General features: G+C 53.3%; 12 protein-coding genes across 12 annotated transcripts; 5 read left to right on the forward strand and 7 right to left on the reverse strand.

Annotated features, from left to right (window-relative positions):
- Positions 1 to 11: 11 nt before the first annotated feature.
- BU25DRAFT_196986 (uncharacterized protein) lies at positions 12 to 1,561 on the reverse strand. The gene is made up of 2 exons (XM_033701060.1): positions 521 to 1,561; positions 12 to 434 (listed from the first exon to the last, which is right to left on the reverse strand). Exons 1-2 carry the CDS (start codon positions 1,192 to 1,194, stop codon positions 173 to 175), a joined length of 936 nt encoding a protein of 311 aa, XP_033565984.1. The 5' UTR covers positions 1,195 to 1,561; the 3' UTR covers positions 12 to 172.
- On the reverse strand, positions 1,562 to 4,369 carry BU25DRAFT_197082 (tricorn protease domain 2-containing protein). The gene is made up of 4 exons (XM_033701061.1): positions 3,919 to 4,369; positions 3,782 to 3,870; positions 3,549 to 3,726; positions 1,562 to 3,470 (listed from the first exon to the last, which is right to left on the reverse strand). Exons 1-4 carry the CDS (start codon positions 3,932 to 3,934, stop codon positions 1,930 to 1,932), a joined length of 1,824 nt encoding a protein of 607 aa, XP_033565985.1. The 5' UTR covers positions 3,935 to 4,369; the 3' UTR covers positions 1,562 to 1,929.
- A 1-nt stretch (position 4,370) lies between these two features.
- Positions 4,371 to 6,488, forward strand: BU25DRAFT_197088 (FAD/NAD(P)-binding domain-containing protein). The gene has a single exon (XM_033701062.1). The coding sequence runs from the start codon at positions 4,853 to 4,855 to the stop codon at positions 6,104 to 6,106; it is 1,254 nt and encodes a 417-aa protein (XP_033565986.1). The 5' UTR covers positions 4,371 to 4,852; the 3' UTR covers positions 6,107 to 6,488.
- A 3,470-nt stretch (positions 6,489 to 9,958) lies between these two features.
- On the forward strand, positions 9,959 to 11,763 carry BU25DRAFT_197132 (uncharacterized protein). The gene is made up of 2 exons (XM_033701063.1): positions 9,959 to 9,974; positions 10,251 to 11,763. The coding sequence occupies exon 2, from the start codon at positions 10,344 to 10,346 to the stop codon at positions 11,676 to 11,678; it is 1,335 nt and encodes a 444-aa protein (XP_033565987.1). The 5' UTR covers positions 9,959 to 9,974; positions 10,251 to 10,343; the 3' UTR covers positions 11,679 to 11,763.
- Positions 11,764 to 12,658: 895 nt separating this feature from the next.
- On the forward strand, positions 12,659 to 14,440 carry BU25DRAFT_428654 (membrane transporter; the record flags this gene model as incomplete). Its single annotated transcript, XM_033708517.1, has 5 exons — positions 12,659 to 12,859; positions 12,909 to 13,154; positions 13,211 to 13,721; positions 13,774 to 14,151; positions 14,208 to 14,440. The coding sequence occupies 5 exons, from the start codon at positions 12,659 to 12,661 to the stop codon at positions 14,438 to 14,440; spliced, it is 1,569 nt and encodes a 522-aa protein (XP_033565988.1).
- BU25DRAFT_407441 (Glyoxalase/Bleomycin resistance protein/Dihydroxybiphenyl dioxygenase) lies at positions 14,135 to 14,943 on the reverse strand. Its single transcript, XM_033705536.1, has one exon. It carries the CDS (start codon positions 14,927 to 14,929, stop codon positions 14,486 to 14,488), a length of 444 nt encoding a protein of 147 aa, XP_033565989.1. The 5' UTR covers positions 14,930 to 14,943; the 3' UTR covers positions 14,135 to 14,485.
- A 794-nt stretch (positions 14,944 to 15,737) lies between these two features.
- Positions 15,738 to 16,366, reverse strand: BU25DRAFT_197151 (uncharacterized protein). The gene is made up of 3 exons (XM_033701064.1): positions 16,016 to 16,366; positions 15,797 to 15,966; positions 15,738 to 15,742 (listed from the first exon to the last, which is right to left on the reverse strand). The coding sequence occupies exons 1-2, from the start codon at positions 16,250 to 16,252 to the stop codon at positions 15,889 to 15,891; spliced, it is 315 nt and encodes a 104-aa protein (XP_033565990.1). The 5' UTR covers positions 16,253 to 16,366; the 3' UTR covers positions 15,738 to 15,742; positions 15,797 to 15,888.
- Positions 16,367 to 16,433: 67 nt separating this feature from the next.
- BU25DRAFT_197168 (uncharacterized protein) lies at positions 16,434 to 17,412 on the forward strand. Its single transcript, XM_033701065.1, has one exon. It carries the CDS (start codon positions 16,641 to 16,643, stop codon positions 17,349 to 17,351), a length of 711 nt encoding a protein of 236 aa, XP_033565991.1. The 5' UTR covers positions 16,434 to 16,640; the 3' UTR covers positions 17,352 to 17,412.
- On the reverse strand, positions 17,319 to 18,730 carry BU25DRAFT_385444 (ankyrin). Its single transcript, XM_033704366.1, has 4 exons — positions 18,597 to 18,730; positions 18,365 to 18,530; positions 18,091 to 18,258; positions 17,319 to 18,040 (listed from the first exon to the last, which is right to left on the reverse strand). Coding segments are annotated over exons 1-4 (903 nt in total). The 5' UTR covers positions 18,599 to 18,730; the 3' UTR covers positions 17,319 to 17,473.
- A 111-nt stretch (positions 18,731 to 18,841) lies between these two features.
- BU25DRAFT_407444 (uncharacterized protein) lies at positions 18,842 to 20,845 on the reverse strand. Its single transcript, XM_033705537.1, has 3 exons — positions 20,644 to 20,845; positions 20,164 to 20,471; positions 18,842 to 20,114 (listed from the first exon to the last, which is right to left on the reverse strand). Exons 1-3 carry the CDS (start codon positions 20,720 to 20,722, stop codon positions 18,984 to 18,986), a joined length of 1,518 nt encoding a protein of 505 aa, XP_033565993.1. The 5' UTR covers positions 20,723 to 20,845; the 3' UTR covers positions 18,842 to 18,983.
- Positions 20,846 to 21,005: 160 nt separating this feature from the next.
- BU25DRAFT_332791 (DASH complex, subunit Spc34) lies at positions 21,006 to 21,839 on the forward strand (the record flags this gene model as incomplete). The annotated part of the gene is made up of 2 exons (XM_033702457.1): positions 21,006 to 21,070; positions 21,122 to 21,839. 2 exons carry the CDS (start codon positions 21,006 to 21,008, stop codon positions 21,837 to 21,839), a joined length of 783 nt encoding a protein of 260 aa, XP_033565994.1.
- Positions 21,840 to 21,910: 71 nt separating this feature from the next.
- Positions 21,911 to 22,820, reverse strand: BU25DRAFT_360458 (oxidoreductase ucpA). The gene is made up of 2 exons (XM_033703668.1): positions 22,665 to 22,820; positions 21,911 to 22,614 (listed from the first exon to the last, which is right to left on the reverse strand). Exons 1-2 carry the CDS (start codon positions 22,752 to 22,754, stop codon positions 21,946 to 21,948), a joined length of 759 nt encoding a protein of 252 aa, XP_033565995.1. The 5' UTR covers positions 22,755 to 22,820; the 3' UTR covers positions 21,911 to 21,945.
- Between the last annotated feature and the right edge of the window lie 746 nt (positions 22,821 to 23,566).

Consider the following 23,566-nt stretch of genomic DNA (forward strand, 5'->3'; position numbering starts at 1 on the left):
AGCGTGATGCGTCGTGATATTGTGTGGGCTTTGAGGGTGGCATATATCGTGATGGTCCTGGAAATCGTCGTGTTCCCATCCTCGGCATTCAATATCCGATACGGAATGATGGCTGCAATTGGAGTTTCCAAGAAAGTGCATCCCTGGTCGAGTACCTTGTGATGTAATAGAATCAATTGGCAGACTGGTCATGAGACGAAATGTACCGTGGGCGTCCTGGTGTAGGCCGTGGATCTGATCTGGCAGTACATATGCTAGAGTAAGGAGGTATTCGATCGACTAAGAAGGTCACCAGGAAGTTTCGTACATTCCAACGGCAGGAGATGGACCAGAAATAAGATCCTGAACCGGCATGATGCGCGACTCCTTGAATCTGACCGGAATGATATAAAGCCCACTCGAATGCTCGGACGAGCAGGACTATATCTAACGGCCTGATTCAGGTGCTTCTCAGTGAGCTGTGGCCAGCGGCTCTACTCAAGTGACGTAACGTTGTTTGGGTGATCAGGAGTGAACTTACCCAGGACCAAAGACATGGGCACCAATATTCGGTAAGTTAAGATCGACTGCGTCGTTCAAGTGCGAGTCGATGACCGAATCGTCCAGTTGTGGGCTGAGGGGGTTATGCGGAAGCAAAGTCGAGAAGGCTGACGGGTACACATTGTTCGAATCCGAACTGAAGTGGTTGGTGTACATCTGGTGTTGGACAGGATAAGCTCTGAAATGCTGATTCTGCAGAGCTGACGTGTCAGGGTGTATTGACACTGTGCGTCGCATGTCATTACTGCTTGACGTGAAGTCGTTGTGGTACGATGGGAGAAGTTGCTGACTTCCTTGGAACTGCTGACCGGAAGACATCGAAGACTGGTAGGATGCACGCGAGGCCTCGCGAGACATGTCTTCCGACTGGTGTTGGGCGGTGTTGACGTGCGGGGTCAGTCGTGCTGCATCAGGCTGGAACGCAGCCTTGTGCTGCTGCACAATTGAGAGTCGCCACGACTGCGACGGCGACAACGAGTATACAGAATCATGACGTGAATCGTCTATTGGCGAGAAGACGGCTTGGCTTGTAGGGCTTTGTTGCGTATAGGTATTGTTGTGATAGGGATGTGCCATGTCGTTCCTGAGGCCCCCATCACCGGTTGGAAAGCCATAACCGTTGAGCTGGCCGGTGGTGTACGATAGATCGTCCATCAGTTGATTGAATGCAAAGGAGACGAGACAGATGATGCGAGAGAAATGCGAGGCTAGAACAAAGATCGAATGGTCTGGGATAGTGCAAAATGTTACTGGTTTGCGAGGAAACAAGAGGTCGAAAGCCAGAGACCACGCGATTATGGTGAGACGAGGCAGCCATATACCTTCGAGGCTCAAACAAGGCAAATCGCCCTAGTGGAAGGAGGACCTCTCTTGGCGGCAGGTTCAGCCTAGATGCGTTGTTTTGCGCAGTAGGCGGACTACGTGCAGGAAGGCAAAGAAGGCAACAGACTGACGCAAGCCACGAAACGCCGAACAGAGCGCTGGAAGCCTGCATTCCGCAACATATGTCCAGAAGCAGTTTCGGGTCTGTAAAACTTACACAAGTTAGCCAGTTAAACATGGCACTGATGATAGATAGAAGGTTGTGGTGGTGTCAAAGAACTGGGTTGGTGGATGGTGAACAAACGTGAGAAGCCAGGCAGGTCCCGCAACTGGGCCACTACGGGAAACTAAGGAACGACGGCAAGTGCACACGAGGAGCAGCAACAACTCACATCCTATCAACTTTCGCCTCATATCTGAGTTTCTTTAAGAGCCACCGGCCTGACACATGACTGACGTGCCGCTGCACTCTTTTTCAATTCCGTCGGCGGGCTCCGTGACCAGTTCAGACGCACAGTGAACGATGTTAGGTATGCTATCGCGAGAACACCCAATCCCTCACAGTGCTCAAGCCTTTACGGTCCATACCTTGATACTAGCGTCACCACCGGCACTCAGGACCTTTGTTGCCTTCTCCCAAGCCACGCCGGTGACACCGTCCTTGTGAGCGTTCAGCGCTTTGATTCGCTTTCCTGGGTCCTCGACACTCCAGACCATGACATTTGTGTCCAAACTTCCACTTGCGGCGTACTTTTCGCTCTCATCCCAGGCTAGGCATGTGATACGTGCAGTGTGTGCACTCCATCGGTCCGTAATAATCTTCCAGTCCCCACCAGCCTCATATGCGTAGATCTTACCGTTGCTGGCACCGAAAGCAAGCTTTGAACCAGATGCAGAGAAGGCAACCGCTGAGATCGCTGCCGTAGCGCGGCGGAGCTCTGTGCCGGTTTCCTTGAGTTCGGTGCCAGACAGAGTGTAGATGTGGACGAGCTTGTCGTCTCCACCAACTGCAACAGTTGACCCGTGTGCGGCGATTGATGTAGCAGCGTACTTGACTGACAATAAGCTAGCCTTGGAACCCTTGGAGTATACGGCTATCGAGTCAGCGGAAGCTACCAGTGTAACGTCTCCTGTGGAAGCGATACCCTTAGGCTGGAACCCAAGCTCGCTTGCTTCACCGGTGAAGATCTTGTTCGGAACGGAGATCGATCTCAGAGTGTCATCCCATCCTACAGTGTAAAGTTCAGCCTGGCTCTTGGAGTCGGCAGCGGTGATGCCTGCAACATAGTTGGAATGTGAGGCTCCCTCAACCTTGTCGGCAAGCCCTGTAGAGACGTCCCAAGCAAGGACGCGGCCGTCGTAGCTACCAGTAGCGAACGTCGAACCCGAGATTCCGGCAGATGTGATGTTCTTCTGGTGTCCGCGCACGACCTTGGTCGGCTTTGGGTTTCCATCAACCAGGTAGTTGAGGTTTCCTTCCAGATCCACACTGACGATCAAACCATCGCTGCGGCCGGTGGGCCAGACTACACCGACTTGCTGGTCAGGAATGCTGACAACACCTTCCTCACCCATCCTCCAAGTCTGGATAGCCTTGCCTGCCTCGGGATCCCAAATTCGGACAGTTTGATCTGCGCTAGCTGTAACGAACTTCTTCGAGTCCTTTGCCCAGGAAATGCCAAAAATGCTACCGGTGTGCACACCCTCCCCAATCTGGCCCTTCGCCTCACCGGTCTTGCCATCGTATAGCCAGATGCGTTTGTCAGCACCCACGCTAGCGAAGAGTAAGCCGTCTGGGGAGAATGCGGTGCCGAATACGAAGCGATTGTGTTGCTCTCTCAGACTCGTATTGAACTTGAAGGGTGCACCGTGGTAGAAGACAAGGCTGCTATCATCTGAACCGGTCACAGCTCGTAACGGTCGTTGCTGACGAATAGAAACGCTGTTGATCTGCTGCGAGTGTCCTGAGATCTCTCCCACGCTGTTGCCGCTGTCTGCTGTGATGCAGTGTCCGAATCGCTCTTTGCCGTCACCGACCGCGATGATTCGCTGCGAGTCTCCATCCCATGCAATATCGTTGATTCGTCCGGCGATGATGTGGTAGTCGCCTGTGCATCATCAGCTTCACTTTTCTTGCCGGCGGTCTGCGATGGCCCTTTCATGCCTCGACAGCTTCACCAACGCACCTTTTGTAGCGCCCTCGCCCGCGCAGTCCCAGATCTTTACAGCTCCGGACACATCTCCACTTGCCACATAGAAGCCGGAGGGCGAGAAACGGGCAACTGTGGTCTGGGCTGTGTGTTGCGTGTATTGTTTACTGACAGAGGGGTTGTCGATGGAGCGGAGGAAGATGGATTTGCCTGACTGTTGCACTTTGTTCAGCTCGTCTAAACTCGACTCGGTACTATTGGCTGCTTACGGCGTAGGCTATCCGCTCTCCCTTGGGGTCAGATGAAAGAGGTGTTGGCTGGCCACGGGTGGTTGTGGGCGAAGCAGCCCAGATGGCGTCTGTCTCTGTCAGCTAGGATTCTCACCTTGGAGGCACAGAGCTCCTACCTGATACGAGAGACATTTTTCAAGAAAAAAGTGAACGCTCACAGCAATACGAAAGAGGAATTGGAGTTGGACGGTGTTTAGGAGTTGCCTGGGCTACTGCTTGGATGTGGGGCATCTTCGTCACCGCTGGTTTCAAAGGGTCAACAGCCCTACATGCGGGGCACACACCCATGAAGAACTCCGCGCTCCCATGGCTCCACGCATTACAGTGTCCAACACTCAAAACACTCATTGCACCTAGAGAATATGATAATATCAAAACGGAAGTTCTTCTACTTGTTGTGTATGAACTTGAGGTACAGTGATGGTTGTTGTACCAGAGCAATTGTTACAACTCAAAGACAAGGCTCAATCCTTCCTCGCTCATCACATTAACAAGGAGCTCGAGCGTTTGTGTGAAAAGACAGGCTGGCATTGAGGATCACGCTAAGAGTCTTTGAGTTCAAGAGTAGATGCAGCACGAAATGTCGAAAATCCACCTTCAATTCACGATGGGCGCTGGGCAAGCCGGTCGGTGGACCGTACGCTCCGTCTGTAGTCAAATTTCAATGGCTACCTTCAAGTCAAGCTCATCGTCGCGTGAAGCTTGATGAGCTTAACCGCAAGCAGCGTCCATTTAGGCTCGAGATCGTGAACTGGCACCAATCGTTCAGTGGCTGCCTGGAATTATAAGGCCTCCCTTTCGTGTAGAACCGTGTAAGATTGCATCTCGCAAACACTTTCGGGGTCTGAGGACTCGACGGACCCCAGCAACTGACAGACCCCGAACAGCAACAGTATATATCTGGGGATTCAGAAGTGATAATCAACGAACACTTGCCGTGATAGAAGGTCTACGTCCATGCCACCGTTCTCGGTATTCATACCCACACATCAACAACTATAGGCATATCAGCCCTTAGACACAACTCTCACTATCACACCCACAACCGCAATGCGCGTCCTCATCTCTGGAGCAGGCGTTGCAGGGCCAACGCTGGCATATTTCCTCGCCAAAATTGGAGCACGCATCACGGTAGTCGAGAAAGCACCAGCCTTACTGCCCCATGGCCAGAATGTCGACATCACCGGCAGCGCCGTGACAGTCATCAAGAAGATGGGGCTCTTCGACGATGTCAAACGCTACCACACGAAAGAGATGGGTACCCAACTCATCGATCCAAATGGTCGACCATTCGCGCCCTTCCCAGTGAAAGAAGGCTCAATTGCAAGCTTCACATCCGAGTTCGAGATCCTGCGAGGAGACATGGCGAAAGTATTATACGAAGCCTCGAAACCTCTTCAAGGTGTAGAGTACATCTTCGGCATCACAATTCAGAAAGTCCTCGCCAACGACACAAGTGTGCAAGTCGAGCTGAGCAACGGCTCAGTGCAAGAGTACGATCTGCTAGTCGCAGCAGACGGCCAGTGGTCGAAAGTCCGCAAGCAGTGCTTCCCATCCGAGTCTGTGACGGTGGTAGACAAAGGCATGTATGTAGTGTACTTCACCATCCCGCGGCTCAAAGAAGACAACGACTGGTGGAACGTGTACTTCGGGCTACAGTCACGCATCATTACGCTCCGGCCCGATCCACATGGCACGATCAGAGCGATGTTCACCATCATGCCACGTAACGAAGCCCAGAAGGCGGCGTGGCAGAACGCATCGCGCGCAGGACGGCAGAAGCAGGAAGGCCTAGTGAGGCAGGAGTTTGCGGATGCAGGATGGCAAGCAAAGAGACTTCTAGACGCGATGAGCGAGGCGCCGGATTTCTATTTCCAAACCATTCAGCAAATCAACATGGAAAAGTGGAGTGATAACCGTGTCGTCTGTCTTGGAGACACTGCGTTTGCGCCCACACCGCTGACAGGTATGGGAACGAGTCTGGCGCTGTTGGGAGGCTACATGCTTTCGGGTGAGCTGGCGAGGTTGCAGGCTGGTGAGCATCCGAGGACGGCGTTGGAGGCTTATGAGAAAGCGTTCCGTCCTTTTGTCGAGCAGACGCAACAAATTCCTAGTATTGTGCCGGGTGTGGCTCATCCGGATACGGCGTGGAAGAGATGGCTGCTTCAGACGGGGATATCGACGATGTCAAGACTGGCGTCTTTGCCGTGGTTTATCAGGTTGGTTGGGGGAGACAAAACTGCTGAGCAGAACGATGATGGGTTCCAATTGCCGCTGTATGAGAGTCTCGATCGATTGCTGTGAACTGTAGTACGCGTATTGACAGTATGTCACTATAAGTTGCAAATCATCTCCATTCAAGGATTTCAAAGGGATTGCAAAGAAGTTCTACGCGCCCCAAAGCTCGAAAGAATAACAATATTTCACAACAACGCTTTCCAAGCTCTGGTCTTCCTTGGCGAAAGACACATCGCATGAGACTTACCTTGCGGGAAGGTGGTATGTAGCTGAGACCCACATCACAGCCTTACCGTCCTCTCTTCTCTAGTCTCCAACGTAGTGTTTCGTCTGAGTAACAATATACGTGTGTAACCGCACATGTAAAAACTCTCTGGTTGGTATCACCTGCCAAGTTAGGCACCTGGCCAGTACGACTGCCGCTATAACGTCACTAGCATACCGTGATCTCCGAACAAGGTCTTGGTAAAGGCAAAATTTCGATGTTTGCTGCGTCAAATAGGAATGTGTGCTTGTTCTTCGAACGTGTACCTGACGCACGTGGGCCGAGCCAAGAATGAGGATTCAGCCACCAATCCTTCAAGGATCGTCGGGTTGCGTCGTAAGAGTTGTGGTTCGTGGACAATTGTATGAGCGGAAAACAGATGCAGGAGAGAACCAGAACGAGATTCTTGGGTGCGGTGCGCAGGGCTTGGTCGGCAAGCCGAAGAACATGAGTATTTTGATCATGTTGCTATTTAAGGACTGACCGGGGACGAGAGAGACAATCCTTGCCCTGCAAAGGTTAATGAGATGTATCTGCATCGCGTCGTCCATTGCTTGTAGGTCTTTCAGTGACTGAGTGGTCCTAATGCCAGTAGCCAGACTTGAAAAGCCAAAGAAGCTAGACTGAAGGATGATCTTGCAACCCGCCTCGGTCCACATTTGCATCTTCGGTGTCCACGGTGTTCAAAAAGACGCGCCGCTTGGGTGAGCCTGCCGTGATGTCGCAACTGAGGAGCTGATTCAACTGTGGCGGCCGTGCATCTATTATGGGCGTGACAAGCGAGGCGAGCAGAACAATAAACCGTCTTGAGAGTAGGATGCAATAACAACTGCAGAATTGCCTGACATGGTCGCTCGTTCCGAACGTCGACACTGCCGGTCTTCAGCCTAGGGACCTTGATGCGAGCGAACTGGCGTAGGTGGCGCGGAGGACACGGTAGCAAGAGTTGCAAGCCGTTCTAGTTGCCTTGATTTGCTTCATAGCATCGGAGACACGCACCACAAGCCGTGGCGAGGTCTATTGCTCGCAGAGACACCGTGAATGCATTCGAAGTGCTTCCCGTCTCTGTCCCGCGAAGGGTGCTGCGTGCAGGTCGTTGTTGGAAGGTTGGGGAAAAGTTCGGGCGCTATGGAGCAAGCACGGTTGCTTGGCCTACCTTAATATCTCCCTGAACTCCGTCCACTCACCGACCATGGGTTGAAAGCCATTAAAGCAGCTGAACCGCGGTACGATGTTCTGCTGGCGCAGCTCTAGACTTGCCTCGACAATTGTTTTATTGGCCTCGTGCACTGCGCCTCCAACCTGCCTCATTCGTTCGACCTGAGAGCTTGCAAAGACGGGCAGGGCAACAAGTGCGAAGCAGCACGAAGCACGACAGCGATAACACGGCAGTTACTTCTCCACAGTCCGGCTACATTGGTAATTTGAGGTGAGCGACGACGATAGCGCATTGTTGTGGGCTGATCAGACAATCTTGTGGCGGTCTTGCGCGCTCGCTTTAAGGTATCGATCGAAGTGGCTTGCTGCCGGCCAATCCGGGGTTGAGAAGTTAAGCTTAAACTCATAACCTGCTCCAACCTTATCTGCCCTTGCAAGCGGAAGCGACATCGGCTGAACACTACCATCCGTCCTGCGTCTTTGTTCGTATTGTTCGTATTGCTGGAGAATATCCAAGCCCACGGTGTTGCATTCCGAAGTGTGCAGCTGGCTGACGGCACACACAGCATAAGAACACCGAGGCACCTGTGATCCGGATGATGCCATCATTGTTTGCAAAGTGCCAGTATGCAGTATCTAGTTACGATTCAGAATGCTAAGCAATCCCAATCGCGCTGACGCGGCCTCATGACAAGATGGGCCCGTTGTTAAACGTGCGAACGCGAAGCTTGGCCACTCATAGAAACGAAAAAGTGGTCTGCGGCTTGGCAGGCTTGAGTGTGACCTGCGCCAATGAAGCGGAACTCGGGCCTTTGTCTCGCTCCGGCAAGCTGAAAAGCACGCCTTGCAGAGCGACTTTGATAGTGGTTTTGAGCAGCCATACTGCCTTTGGCAGGATGTAACGAGTCTAGGAGAATGACTGGCGAGTACGCTCTTGTGGTATCTCGTACAATGGTCTGCTGCTGCCCAGTTTAGGCGAAGATGCTTGAACGTCAGGCGATATTGATCTCTCATGCTGAGGATCCCAATGTAATCACCGCCGGTCAAGGAATCGCTAGATATGAATAGGGAGAGAAATTATGATGGACAAGAAAATAGAAGTCTTGTCCAAATGCGGGAATACCATCGGACCTGTAGTCTGTCACACCGTCAGCGTGGTTAAATCGGAACCTCGTGGCACACAGTAAGCTTAACCCACAGGCACCAAGCTTGATCTATGCTTATGGCCAAGCCCCTAAGCGAACTGCTAAAGAACAGCAGGTGGTCCATTATGTTACAGTGGAGCTGAGCGGATTGTCCAAGCAGTGGAGGCGCGGTGTGCTTGGTTGGTGGGACAGATAGGCACGGTATCTTCCACGTAGACAACAATTTCAGGGTTTGTGATCCACCTGTGCGGAGAACTTCAGGGAAATGGAGGGGCAGACGACGTAGCAGACATTCATCAGCTTCCTGAGCAGTATGTGATCGCCGTCTGCGCTGCTGCGGACTGCCCCCTGCGGACGCAGCAGTCAGCTCAGCGGAGACGGCTGCCCAGATGGCTTTGTCCTCCTAAGGCGCCGAAAGGCACAGCAGGGAGTGGGGAGAGCGCCGCGTTGGTGCTCTGAGGCGTCCTGGGCCAAGTGCTGGGCAAATTGTCTCAAGCAGCCAACGGCGCTGGTCCACACGCGAGCGGCAGCCAAGGATCACAAGACGGAGTGACGGACTCGCGCAAAGGCTTGGAAGGTGTCAGAACTGGGGTCACAGTGGGCCACCCAAGCCACAAAAGGCTTGTCGATGTTAAAGACTAGAGATTGGGTTTAGGTTAAGTAGCGCCATTTAAAGTTATCCGGCTACACAAAGCTTGGCACAAGTCGAGGCCAAAACTTAGCGGACTGGGCGCCAGCGATCCAAGCCTTGAGGGTGCATGTAAAAAGATCGCTGCTGCCTGTTTGCTACTTTCTCTGTGAGTAAAGGAAGAGGAAAAGTGCTCTTTTGTGATGATATGACTGCGATGGCAGTGCACAAGGCGACGTTGCGGCGTACGTACGCGCTCATGGGTCGCACCGCTGGGATGAGCGGCCCCAAGTCAGCAGCCAACGGCGTCCAGATAAAGCTTGTCCCGGCAGCTTGAGGGGCCTTATTTCGCTTTCTAACGCCACTACAAGCCTAGGTGTCGATCAAAAACAAGACCCCAGCGCCGAAAAAGGCCTGAGGGCATTCCAGGTGGACCAGATTCCGCTCTGCGCTGCGAGCCCCAATACGTACATGAAGACTGCATGCCGCGCTTGCTGATGCCTTTCTGACTTTTTCGCTCCCTATCCTCGCCCGCCCCAGACATACCACATCCCCTGCACTCACCAAGCGTCCACTGCCGCGCACATCTGTCACGTCGATAAATTGTTTCATCGACGGCTCCGTTTCACGTCACTGGAGCTCCACGCAACGCCGACTAGCCTTGCTGTCGCCGCGCAGCCGCTTATAGAAAGCAAAGAGCTTCTCATTGCCCAGCCTGCCAACGTTACAAGTGTCACAGTAAGTGTCTTTATTATATCTTCACGTCCTTCCAGTCACATTCGTGCGATGTTGCAGCTGTATCGCCTTGCATGCAAGTACAAATTCGGTTGCGCTGTAAGAGCCTCATTCGCACGTCAAGTGCCTGCTCGGTATCTGCTGGTGTAGAGAGGAACCTGTCTCCCATGATTTGACAACCAACTTTATTTCTCTCTTTAAAACCCACAGTCTTTAACGAATTATTGGCTGCACGATCAACCATCTCACACCAACCTTAAGCTAACCCAAGCCTCTCAGACGCCCAATGCAAGCTTAGTTCTTGCTCAATCTTCAAAAGCTCTTCTCCACTGCACCTAGCATTCAACACCACCACTCCACATCACATCCGCCATGGAGACATATCACGGCCACGTTCGCACACCGAACGATGCAATAATATTGTTCGAGGCCTGCCGCATTGGCATATTACCACGCGTACAGCGCCGCCTGTCAGAGAAAGAGCGCCAGCAGATCAAGTCAGGCTCAGTATTCGTATGGGATGAGCGCGAGGCAGGCATGAGGAGGTGGACAGATGGCAAATCATGGAGCGCGAGCCGAGTGTCTGGCAGCTTCTTGACATACCGGGAAATGGAGGGCAAGCGAGGAGGCGCAGCACCCACACCACCACTCGTCAAGAGGACGAGTGGAAAGTCTCCTGACGGCTCTGCAACTGGCGACTCGGACGGCGAGGGCCCAGATGGTTACCGCTACAAGCCAGACGGTCTCATGAAACAGTCATTCAGTATCACGACCTCCAGCGGTCAGCACCTCCACCTCATCAGCTACTACTCGCGTTCGAACTCGAATAACCTCCCACAACCGACCAACGATGCGCAACTACGACACATTAGACCTCCCAAGAACATGTACCCCGAGTCGACCGTCGCAGAAACCCAGGCTGCGCCCGCCGTTACCCGTGGGCCCATGCCTAGCTCTCCTCACGCTGCCGCTGCCTACAGCATGGGACCAGCCTCACCGTACGCGCATGCTGGGCCCGTGGCTCCCATGTATGCAATCCCAATGTACCCTCCCACACCACCAACCGGCACCCCCCCTGTTCACCCGTACCGCGCGGGACCTCCGAGCTTCTTCTACCAACCCCTCTACGCACCGCCTGGATATTACATCCCGCCTCACCCACAAAGTCACGTTCTGGACCGCCCTCCACAGGCTGTCGGCCACCCTCACGCACCGCCAGGCCACCCAATGTACGCTCACCACCCCATATACGCCGCGCACGCGGCCCAAGCAGGCCAGTACATGGTCAGTCCTCCTCCAGCACGTGCACCATCTTCTGCCGAGCTGGCGCAACATCAGCCTCCACCCCCTCCCGCTTCTGCTTCGTCAATTCCCGAGCAAGGACCTCAACTGCCTGCCATCAACGGTGCAGCTGCATCTGTAGGCGCCACCAAGCCACCAACACCTGATGGGGAGAAGTCACCTGCTCAGAATGGCGCGGAGTCTACCAGCACAGCAGCATCTCGTCCCCTTCCAACGCTCACTTCACTTCTCAACACCAACGGCACCGACAAGGACAACCAGAGCTCGTCTCGATCAGGCAGCCGCAGCCCAAACACTGCATCAAGGTTCCCTCGCGATCTTGCTCCAGAGCGTCTGGCTAAGAACAGCACCGCTGCGGATAGCAGCGCGCTTAACAAGCTCAACAGTGTCTTCGTCAGGTCTTAGGACTTTGTTTTTGAACTCTCGTTTCTTTGCGTGTCGACTGTACTCTCAGTGTACTCGGCGGATATGTTAGCATTTACGAACTGCATATGGGCGGCGTTCGAGGATTTTGACCATGGGAGACGGTCACTACAAGAGCCATGAAGGCCTGGAGTTCTGAGTACACACTGATTTACAGCCTATCGTTTGTGGGGGCATCACATAGATGCGAGTATGTATTACTTCTGTAGTTGCAAGAAGAGATCATTATTGCAATTCATCTTTTCATCTTCACACCGTGCATCTGGTCGCAAATTTAGAGTTGTTTGTATGCTTAATTGTGATGCGTGCGCTAGGCCGTGCTTGTGAAGGTTAGCCGCCGACTTCTGCCGCTGACATCACCCCAGTCAACACACTCCTGTCTCTCGGCAACATGAACAGTACTCGAAGAGATAAGGCTTGAGTACAATCATATATCTCATAGATGCGCCAAGTGATCTCGTTGTCCACAACTTATTTCTCTTGAGCACAATGAGACTCCACAGTTCACAAGGCAGGCCGAATTTCGGAAGGCAACACCACCTTCCATCGCAGCTTCCTGAACTGGCAATCCGCCTGCATATCAATGCACATCTGACCTATCGCCAACGTACCGCGGATCGTTCACTATGTCACCCAAACTCGAAACACCCCGCATTATGGCAACGGCAACTACAGATAACGTCAAACCTACTGGGATATCTTATCATCGAACGTCGACGGCACCTAAGTGGCAGCGTATTCGGCATGTAAGGGCGTTATCTTCGGGCAATCGTATCCGAAGTGAACGCCTCGTCCTCTTGTCAACCGCTATATAAAGCTTGGAATGTTGGCGCCGCTCCTGACGTTGCTTGTACTACGCCAGCTTCAAGCCTCACCCCACTTCTGGTCGTAACGAATTTGGGAGAAAGCCACGCCTCGACACGATGGCGACTGCAACAGAGGCAACTCGCCAACAGAGGGACATGGAGAAGTTGGTTTCAACTACCGACAATGCCTCCATTTCGCCGGACATGGTGAGGAAGCTCGATGAGAAGATCTTGAAACATTCTCACGATGCGGACGCTGCAATGAAGGCGTTTGAGGGCATGGATGGACAGGTCATTGAGTTGACACCAGAGAAGAACAAAGCCTTGCTACGAAAGATCGATTGGCATTTGATGCCTGTCAGTATGCCTGCACGATACGACTTGACGTCGACGCTAACGAGTGTAGATCATGTGCTTGGTCTACGGCTTGAACTACCTGGACAAGACGACGCTGAGTTACGCGAGTGTTATGGGTTTGCGACTACCGTCATCAAGTAACAAGCTCGCTTCTGGAATCAACCTAACGAGTGACCATTATCAATGGCTGGGCTCGCTGTTCTATTTTGGTTATATCGCGTGGGAGTATCCCACCACTCGTCTGCTGCAGCTCCTGCCGCTCGGAAAATACTCCGCTTTCAACATCATAATGTGGGTGAGTGCATTGCCTTCCAATCCTCAGCGTAACAGCAGAGGACTGACATACTCCAGGGCCTTGTACTATCCTGTTTCGCAGCTGTGGAGAACTACGCCGGTGCAATCGCCATCCGCTTCTTCCTCGGTGTCTTCGAGTCCGCCGTAACGCCAGGTTTCGCTCTCTTCACATCACAATGGTACACAAAGAAAGAGCAAGGTTCACGCACCGCAATCTGGTTCAGCTTCAACGGCTGGGCGCAGATCTTCGGTGGCTGTGTCGCGTACGGTATTGCTGTCGGCTGCCGCGAGACTGGCACTATTATCGAACCGTGGAAGATTGTCTTCCTTGTTACTGGACTCCTGACTACTTGCGTTGGCTTCCTGTTCCTATGGATCATGCCTGATAACCAACTCAACTGCCGATGGCTGAGTAAGGAGGATCAGATCTTAGCTATCGAACGTGTGAGGATGAATCAGCAGGGAATTGGAAACAAGCATTACAAGTTCTACCAGATTAAGGAAGCGTTGACAGACCCCTTGAGCTGGGCGTTCTTCTTCTATGCGCTCATTGCCGACATACCGAATGGTAAGTTCTCAGCATTATAGGGCTGTTCTCTAGTATCTGACACAGCCTCTAGGTGGCATCTCAAACTTCTTCTCCCAGCTCATCGTCGGCTTCGGCTACACACCCGAACAATCCCTCCTCTACGGCACACCCGGCGGCGCAGTCGAAGTCGTCTTCCTGATCGCCTGCGGTTGGGCTGGGGATCGCTACGGCTATCGCGTCCTCATCTCGATGATCGGTCTCTGCACCGCAATGATCGGCATGATCTTGATCGTTGCACTGCCCCTCAGCAACAACTCTGGTCGTCTCGCCGGCTACTACCTGACACAGGCCAGTCCCACACCATTCGTTGCGCTGCTGAGTCTGCTAGCGAGTAATGTGGCCGGATACACGAAGAAGACGACTGTTGCTGCTATGTATCTGATTGGGTATTGTGTCGGTAACATCATCGGTGGGTTCTATTCACTTTGCTATCTCTAGCCGTCCATTGTGACTGACATGCTACAGGCCCACAGACTTTCCGCCCTAGCGACGCACCACGCTACGTTCCCGCCGAAGTAACCATCATCGTCTGCTGGGGTGTTTGTCTGGGCATCCTCGCATTCATCCACTTCTACTGCGTCCACCAAAACAAGAAAAAGGCCCAGATCCGCTCGGCGCCGGGCTATGTGCGGTTGGAGAACCAGGAGTGGCTGGATTTGACGGATAAGGAGAACCCTGAGTTCATCTACACGCTATGAGCATGAGAGAAGGGCTGTGTATAGGCTTTACTAGCCTCTCCGTATCTAAGAGGGACTCCATCCTCCATTCCAAAGAACAACTCGATACCCATCAGCATCCTCATGTGTCTTTCCCTTGCCATCAACATCCCAGTAAGGATTGTAGCTCTTAACCGGCTCAACACCAGTACTCTTCATCCTCCGAACCGCTGCATCCCACTCTTCTTTCTTCGGCAAGTAGAACACGAGCAGGTTCTCTTGTGTAGGCGCTTGACCAGGATCATGGCCTTCCTGCTCGGTGAATTCGAGGTGATATGGCAGAGATGGGTGGCCGAGCATCACACCGTTGAAACCAGCATGCTGTCTGAAGGAGCCAATGGTTTGGAAGCCAAGCCCGGTAGTGTAGAAGGGGAGCAGGGCTGAGATGGAGCGAGTGGGGCGCGCGATGCGGAGGTGAGCTTGGAGAGTGGGAACGGCAGCTGCGTCCGCAGCAGGGCTTGTCGACATCATCAGCGCATTCACAGGACTGCAAGGAAGATATCGGATAGATATGCGGGCAGGCCGTGTTGATATCTCCCCCTTGACTGGGTCGCACATGCCGCATGACCAATCAGCCAGGTCCAGACCATTCGCATCTACTTCGAGAAGATTTCATCGTAGTTCGCTTTCAACGGCAACACCACGGGATCAATGAAGCTCGATCTAAACCCCTCGTCATCCAAGCTGTAGTCTAAGTCGTAACCCATATCGCATTCGATGCAGCTTTTGGTCGCCAAAGCGTAGCTATCAAGTTCATGGCCTCGTATGTCCTGAAGCAGTCGAGTAGTGTAACTATGTGGCTTAAGCCACATGATGTCCTATTGTAGAAGGCACTATCCAAGGGTAAGTGCACTTACCTCTGAGCTGAGAGCTCCTGTACAAGAACATCACCGAACAACAACACAGATAGCAATATAATTGTTGATCACTGCCTCCAATCGACACTGCTCATGCAGTAACAAGAAAGCTTGCTTTTTGATCTTTCTAGGGCTGCCGGCCGATGGATTGGCAGTTTGTACAAGGTAATGACCAGAAACTGGATCATGCTTTGTATCTGCGGCAGCTCAGTGGTATTCATCTCGAGAGATGAGCGAATTGACCGATCGTCTTCGAACGTCACTTGCCGGCTTTCCGCAGGCTCGCCTTGATCCTCGTGCATACCCCACGAAGATGCGTTTGACATAACTTCCTCGTCGTTGTCATCGTTACACTCGTCTTCGTCGACAAGCAGGTCTAAAGTAGTCCCTTCTTCAGGGATGCTGTCATCCAACAATAGTTATGTTGCTGCGAGCTACGTGAGATTGTGTGGCTAGGACGTGCCACTTTGCAGCTACGTACCTTGCAAAGCCTTCAACTGTGCTAGCACTGTTCGCGCAGACTAGATTCAAATGAAATGACTTCTAGGGAGTTTTTGCTAGCATTGAACTGCCTTAGAACCAGGCAGATGATGGCTTAATATCGAAACTAATCCATACCTTCTGTTCCAACGTAGTGAGGAAGCTGGTTACCTAAAATGGTGTGAGCAGTCTGCGACCTCTCGAGGTAGGGTTAACGGACCCTATCCTGATAAAAAGGTGACTCTCTCAACCGATGATCGAGTGACAATTTGTAGCGATCGCCGTGATGCATAGCTCCAACATTGGCAGCCCAGAGTTTGTACTTGTCAAACTCCGACTCAAGGATCTCATGCGATACCTGAAAACCTCTGGTCTCATCCACTGGCGATGCGACAGCTTTCAATAGCTTTTCGAAAGAGTGGCAACAGCGATAGTGAAGGTCGGCCAAGACCTCCATGATGGCTAATATATCGCAGCATTCGTGTCTGAAGTCGCGAAGAAGGAGTCTACAAGGCTACAAGCGGTAGAGAGGAGTTGATGATCAGGCTGAGACCCGTGGACCTGCTGAGCGATCTAAGCCAGCCTTACTCATTCTGATCTAGACTCGACGTTAGCATGCACGCAGGTGCAGGGCGCTCATTCTATCAACTCCGCCGCTTTCAGCTCGACAGATAGTGTTCAAAGCACCCAATCAGACATTTCTTTTGTTATAACTCGCGTGCCAATCAAAACGATATTCTTTCCAACAGCATACCCTAGCCTCTCCCCCATCAGGACCAATACCATCCAATCACACGCGTGAACAGCGCCTCCTTACCACTCATCACTCACGACAAGCAACGACAATGGCGTTAGAAATAGCATGTTTCAACGCCTCCTCCGCCATCGCAGCAGTAAAAGCCGGAGCAAACCGGATCGAACTATGCGCCGACTATGCAGCAGGCGGCGTCACACCTTCCCTCTCCACGTTACAAGCTATCTGCGCTGCCGTGCCAGATCTGCAACAGCCAACACCCCGAGACGGGTTCGGGATAACGATCAATGTCATGATCCGCCCTCGCGGCGGAGAATTCAGCTACACTCCTGCAGAGTTCGACCAGATGAAGAAGGATATCGAGATGTTCAAGGAGAGTAAGCGTGTGGATGGGTTTGTCTTTGGAATCCTCTGTGAGAACAAGATGCTGGATGAGAAGAGGAATAGAGAGCTAGTTGAGGCGGCGAAGCCACTGCCGTGTACATTCCACCGCGCTATCGATGAAGTGGAGGATCTAGACGTCGCAGTCGAGACGATCATCGATTGTGGGTTCAAGAGCATCTTGACGAGTGGAGGCGCGAATACTGCGAGTGAAGGCATGCACGTAGTTAGATATTTACAGGAAAAGTATCATGGCAAGCTCGATGTGATCATAGGTGGTGGAATCAGAAGTACGAATGTGCTGAAGTTGAAAGGGGAGACTGGGGTGAAGTGGTTGCACTCTGCTGCTCTCACGGGGGACGGTGAAGAGGTAGATGAGGAAGAGGTCAGGAGGATGTTGATATTGCTGCAATATAACTGAAGAACATTGTACCGAGGAAGGTGCCCAAAAGGCTCGAGGTCATACCACTACGTCCAAACACCAAACACCAAAAGCTCATGCCATGCCAAACGTCACCGAAGCGCCCGAATTCTGCGTTAGTCTTACACCGTCCCACTACTCTCCGCCGTCTCAGCCCTCGGCCTCATCCCATCAGGCGTAAACGTCCACCCCCTCCCCTCCGTCGGCGTCATTGCCCTCCTCTTCTCCACCGGACTCCAGTCCATACCCGGCGCGGGCAACCCTTGCAACCCTGCATCATCTCTCGCTCTCGTTCTTATCCGCTCACTTTCACTACTGCCCCTGCCTACCAACCCATCTCCATCCGTCACTAAGCGCACCCCGGCGTTTCTCTGCCGCTGTCGCTCTTGCAACTCGCGCTTGCCCTCGGCCTTCTTCTTCTCGAACTCAATGATGAGCGTCTTGAAGTATGCTTCCGCGGCGGGTGTAGCGGAGTAATGAACTGGTGTCCAGCTGTATGCGTTTGAGACGAGGGGATTTGCGCCGGATTGAAGGAGTAGACGTAGAGCCTTCAGCTCGCCAGCCGCAGAAGCATGATGGAGTGCCGTGTTGCCAGATTTATCGTGCGCGGTAAGGATGGTTGGGTCTTGGACGATGAGGGTTGGAATGAGATGGAGGGTGCCGCTGCCGGATTTACTGGAGAGCATGAGCTAGGTGGATGTTAGTATGTAATCTAATGAGCTTGATATGAGTGACCTACAGCGTCCAGACCAGCTTTGTTCTCCCACGGTATGCACTCTGGGAAGCGCTTTGCGAGGTAGACGCCGGTTTCCTCTTTGCCAGCCATGGCAGCGAACATCAAGGGCGTTTCGAAGTCATTGTTGCGGCTTATGGAATCTTCTTCGTGACCAGCATCGACAAGGAACTCCTGATGACAGACGGTCAGCATTTGTTGACACGCTTATACTTGGTGACTATATTGGCAGCGGCGACAGACTCGAGATGACGTAGGCGCAGGGCTTTTGGGAACGTACAGCAATCTGTGTGAAACCATGTTTTGCAGCTAGATGCAAGTTCGTGTTGCTCTTTTCCTCGTAGTCTGGATTGCGCAGGTAACCAGGGTTGTTGTGGATAATGCGCTGCACGAGAGGTAAGTCGTTGAGCAGGATGGCGCGACGCAGGCGCCGCGGTACATCAATCCTAGATATTGTCAGGCATTGAGACGGCGAAATTGAGATATATGGATTTTCAAAGAGCCAAACTTACATATCGATGACAGCGGGTCATGGTTGAACACCCGAAGGTGACGCGTGAGCCGTTACCAAGTGGGTGCTGGTGTTGAACGCGGGGAGGAGACGCGAGCTGATGGGGGAGCTGCGGACCTCCGAGGACGCCTTTTCACTCGAACAAGTTAGTACTGCAGGTAGTGGGGGATGTTCGCATGGGTTCATAAGAGTCAAGACAGCCGCATGCATATCGCTTTTCACGTGGACATTTTCAGGTGTTGTATGTGTCGTATCAATGCGCTTCTATTCGTGCATCATTAGGGTGATCCTTTTCAAATCACTGTGTGGCACATCTATAAATGCTTGCCAGACAGCACCAATCTTTGCGTGCTGAACTACACGTCCTTTGATGTAGTCTATGCAGCATCTACAAACCATCAAAGTCTCCTGCCGCATCGTCATCGTCGATGTCTCCCTCCTGGATCTCCTTGGCCAACTCGCGCTCGCGCTCCCGAGCCTCCTGGGCGTTCTTCAGCTCCAGCCTGTGCTGGTTCATTGGGTAGCGCATGGCCTTGACACACTCGTCGTGCAGGGTCAAGCAAGCCCGGATACGGTCGTGGAACGCCTCGCCAGGCTCACGGGTTGCGTAGATGTCTCCAGCCTGCTTCGTCTGCATGAAACCCTTCTCGTGATCGATCGAGGCCTCGATGACTCCATCGCGGATAGCCTTTGCAACAATGTACTCAGCCGACTCCTCGCTCTCCAGACCAAGGCGAATGCAGATGTCGCGGAGCGAGATGCGCGAGTATGACAGCGACAGCATGCGGATACCGGTCTTGATGACGTTCTGCCGCAGACGCAGGATCAATGTGTAGGTCTGGTCCTTGTGGAAGACCTTAGAGTGTGTCTGAACGACCTTCAAGAAGCCCTGCAGATCACCGACACGGACAGCCTGGACCAGACGGAAGTAAGGCTCCAGAGCACGCTCCAAGCGGGCCTGGCTGAAGACGTCACGGTCAGGAATATCACCCATGAGCAGCTCCACAACAATCAACAACTTCATGGCCGCCTGGTAGAAGCCAGTTGCAACATTGCCAGAAGGCGACTTGCGAGTGGCGCTGGTAAGGTGCTCGTGTGCCTCGGTGTAGGACAGCTGGATAGCGCGTATACGCCCGAGGTAGTACAGGTACCTGGCGACCTGGTTGTTGGGGGCATTGGGCGGGAACTGTGTCTGTGCGACGAGGAGGTCGGCTTGTGTGATATCGGCGGTCGAGATGTAGTTGCGGAGGAGAAGAGTGGTGACTGATGCTTGTGTGTCAGGGTCCTTACGGAGGACTGCACTGCGCATCGCCGCCAGCAGCTTGCCACGAATGTCGATGACAGGCGACTGCTTGGAGGGGGGCTTAGGGTCCAGCTCCTCGTGGAAGAGCGAGAAGTAAAAGTAGGCCTTTGCACCCAGCGAGTCGAGTGTCCGTCTGTTCATATCCCGGATCTTGTCCACCAGCTTCTCCGAGAACTCGGCACCCTCCTCGTGGTCCTTCTGATCGTACAGGTACACCTGTGCTCGTCAGTGTTGCTACAGCTTCGGGCATTACGGCCAAACACACCTGGATCAGAATGGCTATGTAGACGTCGATCTCAGGTATGGGCTCCTTGGCGTTGGTCTTGTTCGCCTGCACCTCCTCCTTGTACTGAGCAACGACGCTCTGTATCGCCGCGCCGTCCATACCAATGTACTCGATGAATGTGCGGGCGGTGGCATTGTTGGGCGAGTATGTCAGGATGATGACCGAGCAGAGCACGCGGTCGGTGAGGCGCTTCCGCAGCGACGATATTGAGCGCAGGGCTCGCAGGGCGAAGCGGGAGTCGAACTGGGTGACGGCACGCTCGAGCAGGGCGAAGTTGCTCCTGATGTCTATGGTCGTGGGGTCAGCGCGCTGGAACAGGTACTTGCAGGAGGCGAAGTTGATAGCGTTGAGGTGGTTTGGACACATCTTGCGAACAGGCCATGACGTGGTGCAGTAGGTGCAGGTGCACCGCGAGGTAAAGGTCGTCATGCTGTGTGCTGCCATGCTAGATATGCTTACCGGCGATGGTCTGCTGCTCTGTCTGCTCTGCGGTTGGCTTCTCCGCCTCTGTGACGACGCCTTCCATGCTGTCCGCCATGGCTGCCGTTGTTGTTCTTGTTGTTGTTGTTGTTGTTTGTGCTATGCAGTGAGGAGAGGGAGGTGCGGGTGGAGGGAATGTGAGGGCGGCGGGCGCGGGCGGGCGCGGGCGGGCGATGAGGCGATGGTGGATGTGGTCTTGGAGGCAAGCTCTATGGAGCTGCAACTGCTTGACGCAGTAGTCGGCGACTGGATGACTAAGTTCACCGATGCATGCTGTTGATGCGCCCCAAACACCGCGACGCCCCGCCTTTACTTCGGCCTTCACCATCCACATGTCCGTCATGGCGCTCTTAGATAACCACCTCGAGCAGATCTCGCTATGTTCCGCGTCAATCGCCGAGTTGCAGTATGCACATCCCATCTGTCTTCACCATGCACCCCTCTGAACTGCATCTAGCTTTGCCCCGCCCAAGATATTCACCAATGCACTGCTGCAGAACCACGATATCACTAGCTTGATTCGCGACACCGAAGCACACGAGCGCGCTCTGTTTTCTGTCCCTCCGCCGCCAGCAGCGCCCAGGCATGCTGAGCCACCCACATCGGCCAACAGGCGCAACACCATCTTCAACCCCAACGGCGGTCCTGGCGCAACCACGTCAGGCGGAGGAGCCAATGCAGTTCGCGCACCCAGACGTAACACTGCTGTGGCCGCAGTCCTTGGTAACGAGCTCGTAGAGAGGATCAGAAGAGGCGGAGGTGGCGGCGCAGGTTCAGGTCTGGGCTACCGCAAGTACGATGCAAGCAACAAGAACGAGGTAGACGTGGAGTCGCTACTCGAAGGGGCTGAGAAGCTACTTGGCGTGTACCAAGTGCCAGGTGCGCACGAGAAGATCGCTGCTATGCGCCAGCGACACGCTAGGCTAGAGGCTTCGCTGGAATACTACGAGAACCGGCTCGCCGAACAGACTGCTCAACTAGGCCGACTGAATCGATCGCGAGGCGAATACGTTGACGAAGACGACGAGGTTGAAGACGAGCCGCAAGAGGAGCTTGTTCTGACAGCCGAGGACCTGCGCCGAGAAGAGGAGGAAGTACGACAGCTGGAGTCGAAGAAGAGAGGCCTTGAAGACCGAGTACACTCTATGGGCAGGGACATTTCAGGTCTGCGGTGAACGGTACTCTCGAGCATCCAGGATACGTCACGTTACAGCAGGATACCTATTGCTTTCAAGTTTGCTGCAAAAGAAAGGCCCCATTCTAGTCTCTACATCCAAATCTTCACACCGACGACCCACCATCGATACTGATGTTCTGCCCAGTAATACTCCTGCTCAGCGCCAACACCCTCACCTGATCTGCGCAATCCTCAACCGTCGCTAGCCTCTTCAACTTCGTATTGTTGATCGCCGCATTCCTCTTCGCCTCCGGGAACTTCAGCCCCCACTCCGTAAGCAGCATACCAGGCGATATCGAGTTGCACCTGATCTTCGGCGCCAGAATTACAGCCAAGCTTTTCATTAAATGGATCTGTGCCGCCTTGGTCACCGCGTACGGCACGCTCGACCCACTCGGCTTGACTCCTGCGACAGAAGCGGTGGAGATGAATGTGCCCTCTGTCTCAGCCAGAGCGTTCTTGGCAGCGTAGGCCAGCCACAAGTGTGTCTTCACGTTCATGACGAAGCACTTGTCCCAGTCTTCTTCGTTGACTTGCTGCTCGATGTCTGTGAAGGTGGTCATGCGCGTCCAGCCAGCGTTTGAAACAACGACATCCAGACGCCCAAATTTGTCCAGTGTCTCCCTGACAAGGTTTTCTACCGACGGTTTTGAGGACATGTCGGCTTGAACGAGGTGGAAGCGTGGTTCACTCGAGGAGGTTGTGCTGGGGATGGCATTGAGCTCTTTGATGAGGGTTTGGGCGCGTTCTGAGTTGGAAGAGTAGTTGATCACCTGGCAGCGTCAGCCAACAAAGCACTTCGGCTTCGACAATTGCAACGTACGACTCGGAAGTCTGGCGCGAAGACGCGTGCGATCTGCGCACCCAGACCTGCTGAGCTGGCGGTGATGAGAGCTACTTTTGTGGCGGCCATTGTGTATGTCACAAGTGTCTTCAGGTATACAAGTTGTCAATTGGAGGTTGTTCAGGAAGTCGAAAAACTGGGAAGCTCTGTTTGTTATCGAGACGTGAGCTCTACTTCACTCCACATCGGTACCTGGATGGCGCGGGGTAGCGTTCCGCCATCGGAAAGCGCGGGACTGTTCCGTGGCGCGTTTTTGCGACTCTTCGTCTTCTCCTAGACGTCGATCAACGCGTCTCCGGAATCAGAACCAATTTCCGATCGGTGTTCCGGTTCGTTTCTACCCTCCGCCTTGAGACTCGATGCCTTGAAACTCGATACCTCGAAACCTTACTTATCTCGCTGTTTGTTCGGAGGACTTCCAATAGCTACCACGTCGTCGTCATTTCGTCAGCCACTAATCGCCACGACTAAAGTACACGTAACGACAATGTTCGGAATATTATGCAGGAGATTGCCAGTCAATGTCGGCATGCTACATACCTATAGTGGTTGAGCTTGCGGAAAGTCTTGGCTACATCTTCGTAACTCCGTACACGTAGATAAGCGAGTACGGAGAGTGAAGAGCTAAGCCTAACTTGGTAAAGCTTACCATCGTTGAAGCAATAAGACCATGGAATTTCAGCCCTACGTGGGTCTGAACTACCGGCGACTACGTTGATTCGTTCACGTATGCACGGTTCTCTTCATACAATGTTAGTCTGTGAAGATGTAGGTTTGCGCGTTCAGGGTTGTGTAAGAGATGCTGCTTGGCAGGAGGACGAGTATTGTATATATGAACAAGTCCCAGTCACACTGTGCCTCTGTTTCATTCTCACACGAAC

The sequence above is a fragment of the Macroventuria anomochaeta genome, assembly GCF_010093625.1.
Source record: "Macroventuria anomochaeta strain CBS 525.71 unplaced genomic scaffold BU25scaffold_4, whole genome shotgun sequence".
NCBI classification, from domain to species: Eukaryota; Fungi; Ascomycota; class Dothideomycetes; order Pleosporales; family Didymellaceae; genus Macroventuria; species Macroventuria anomochaeta.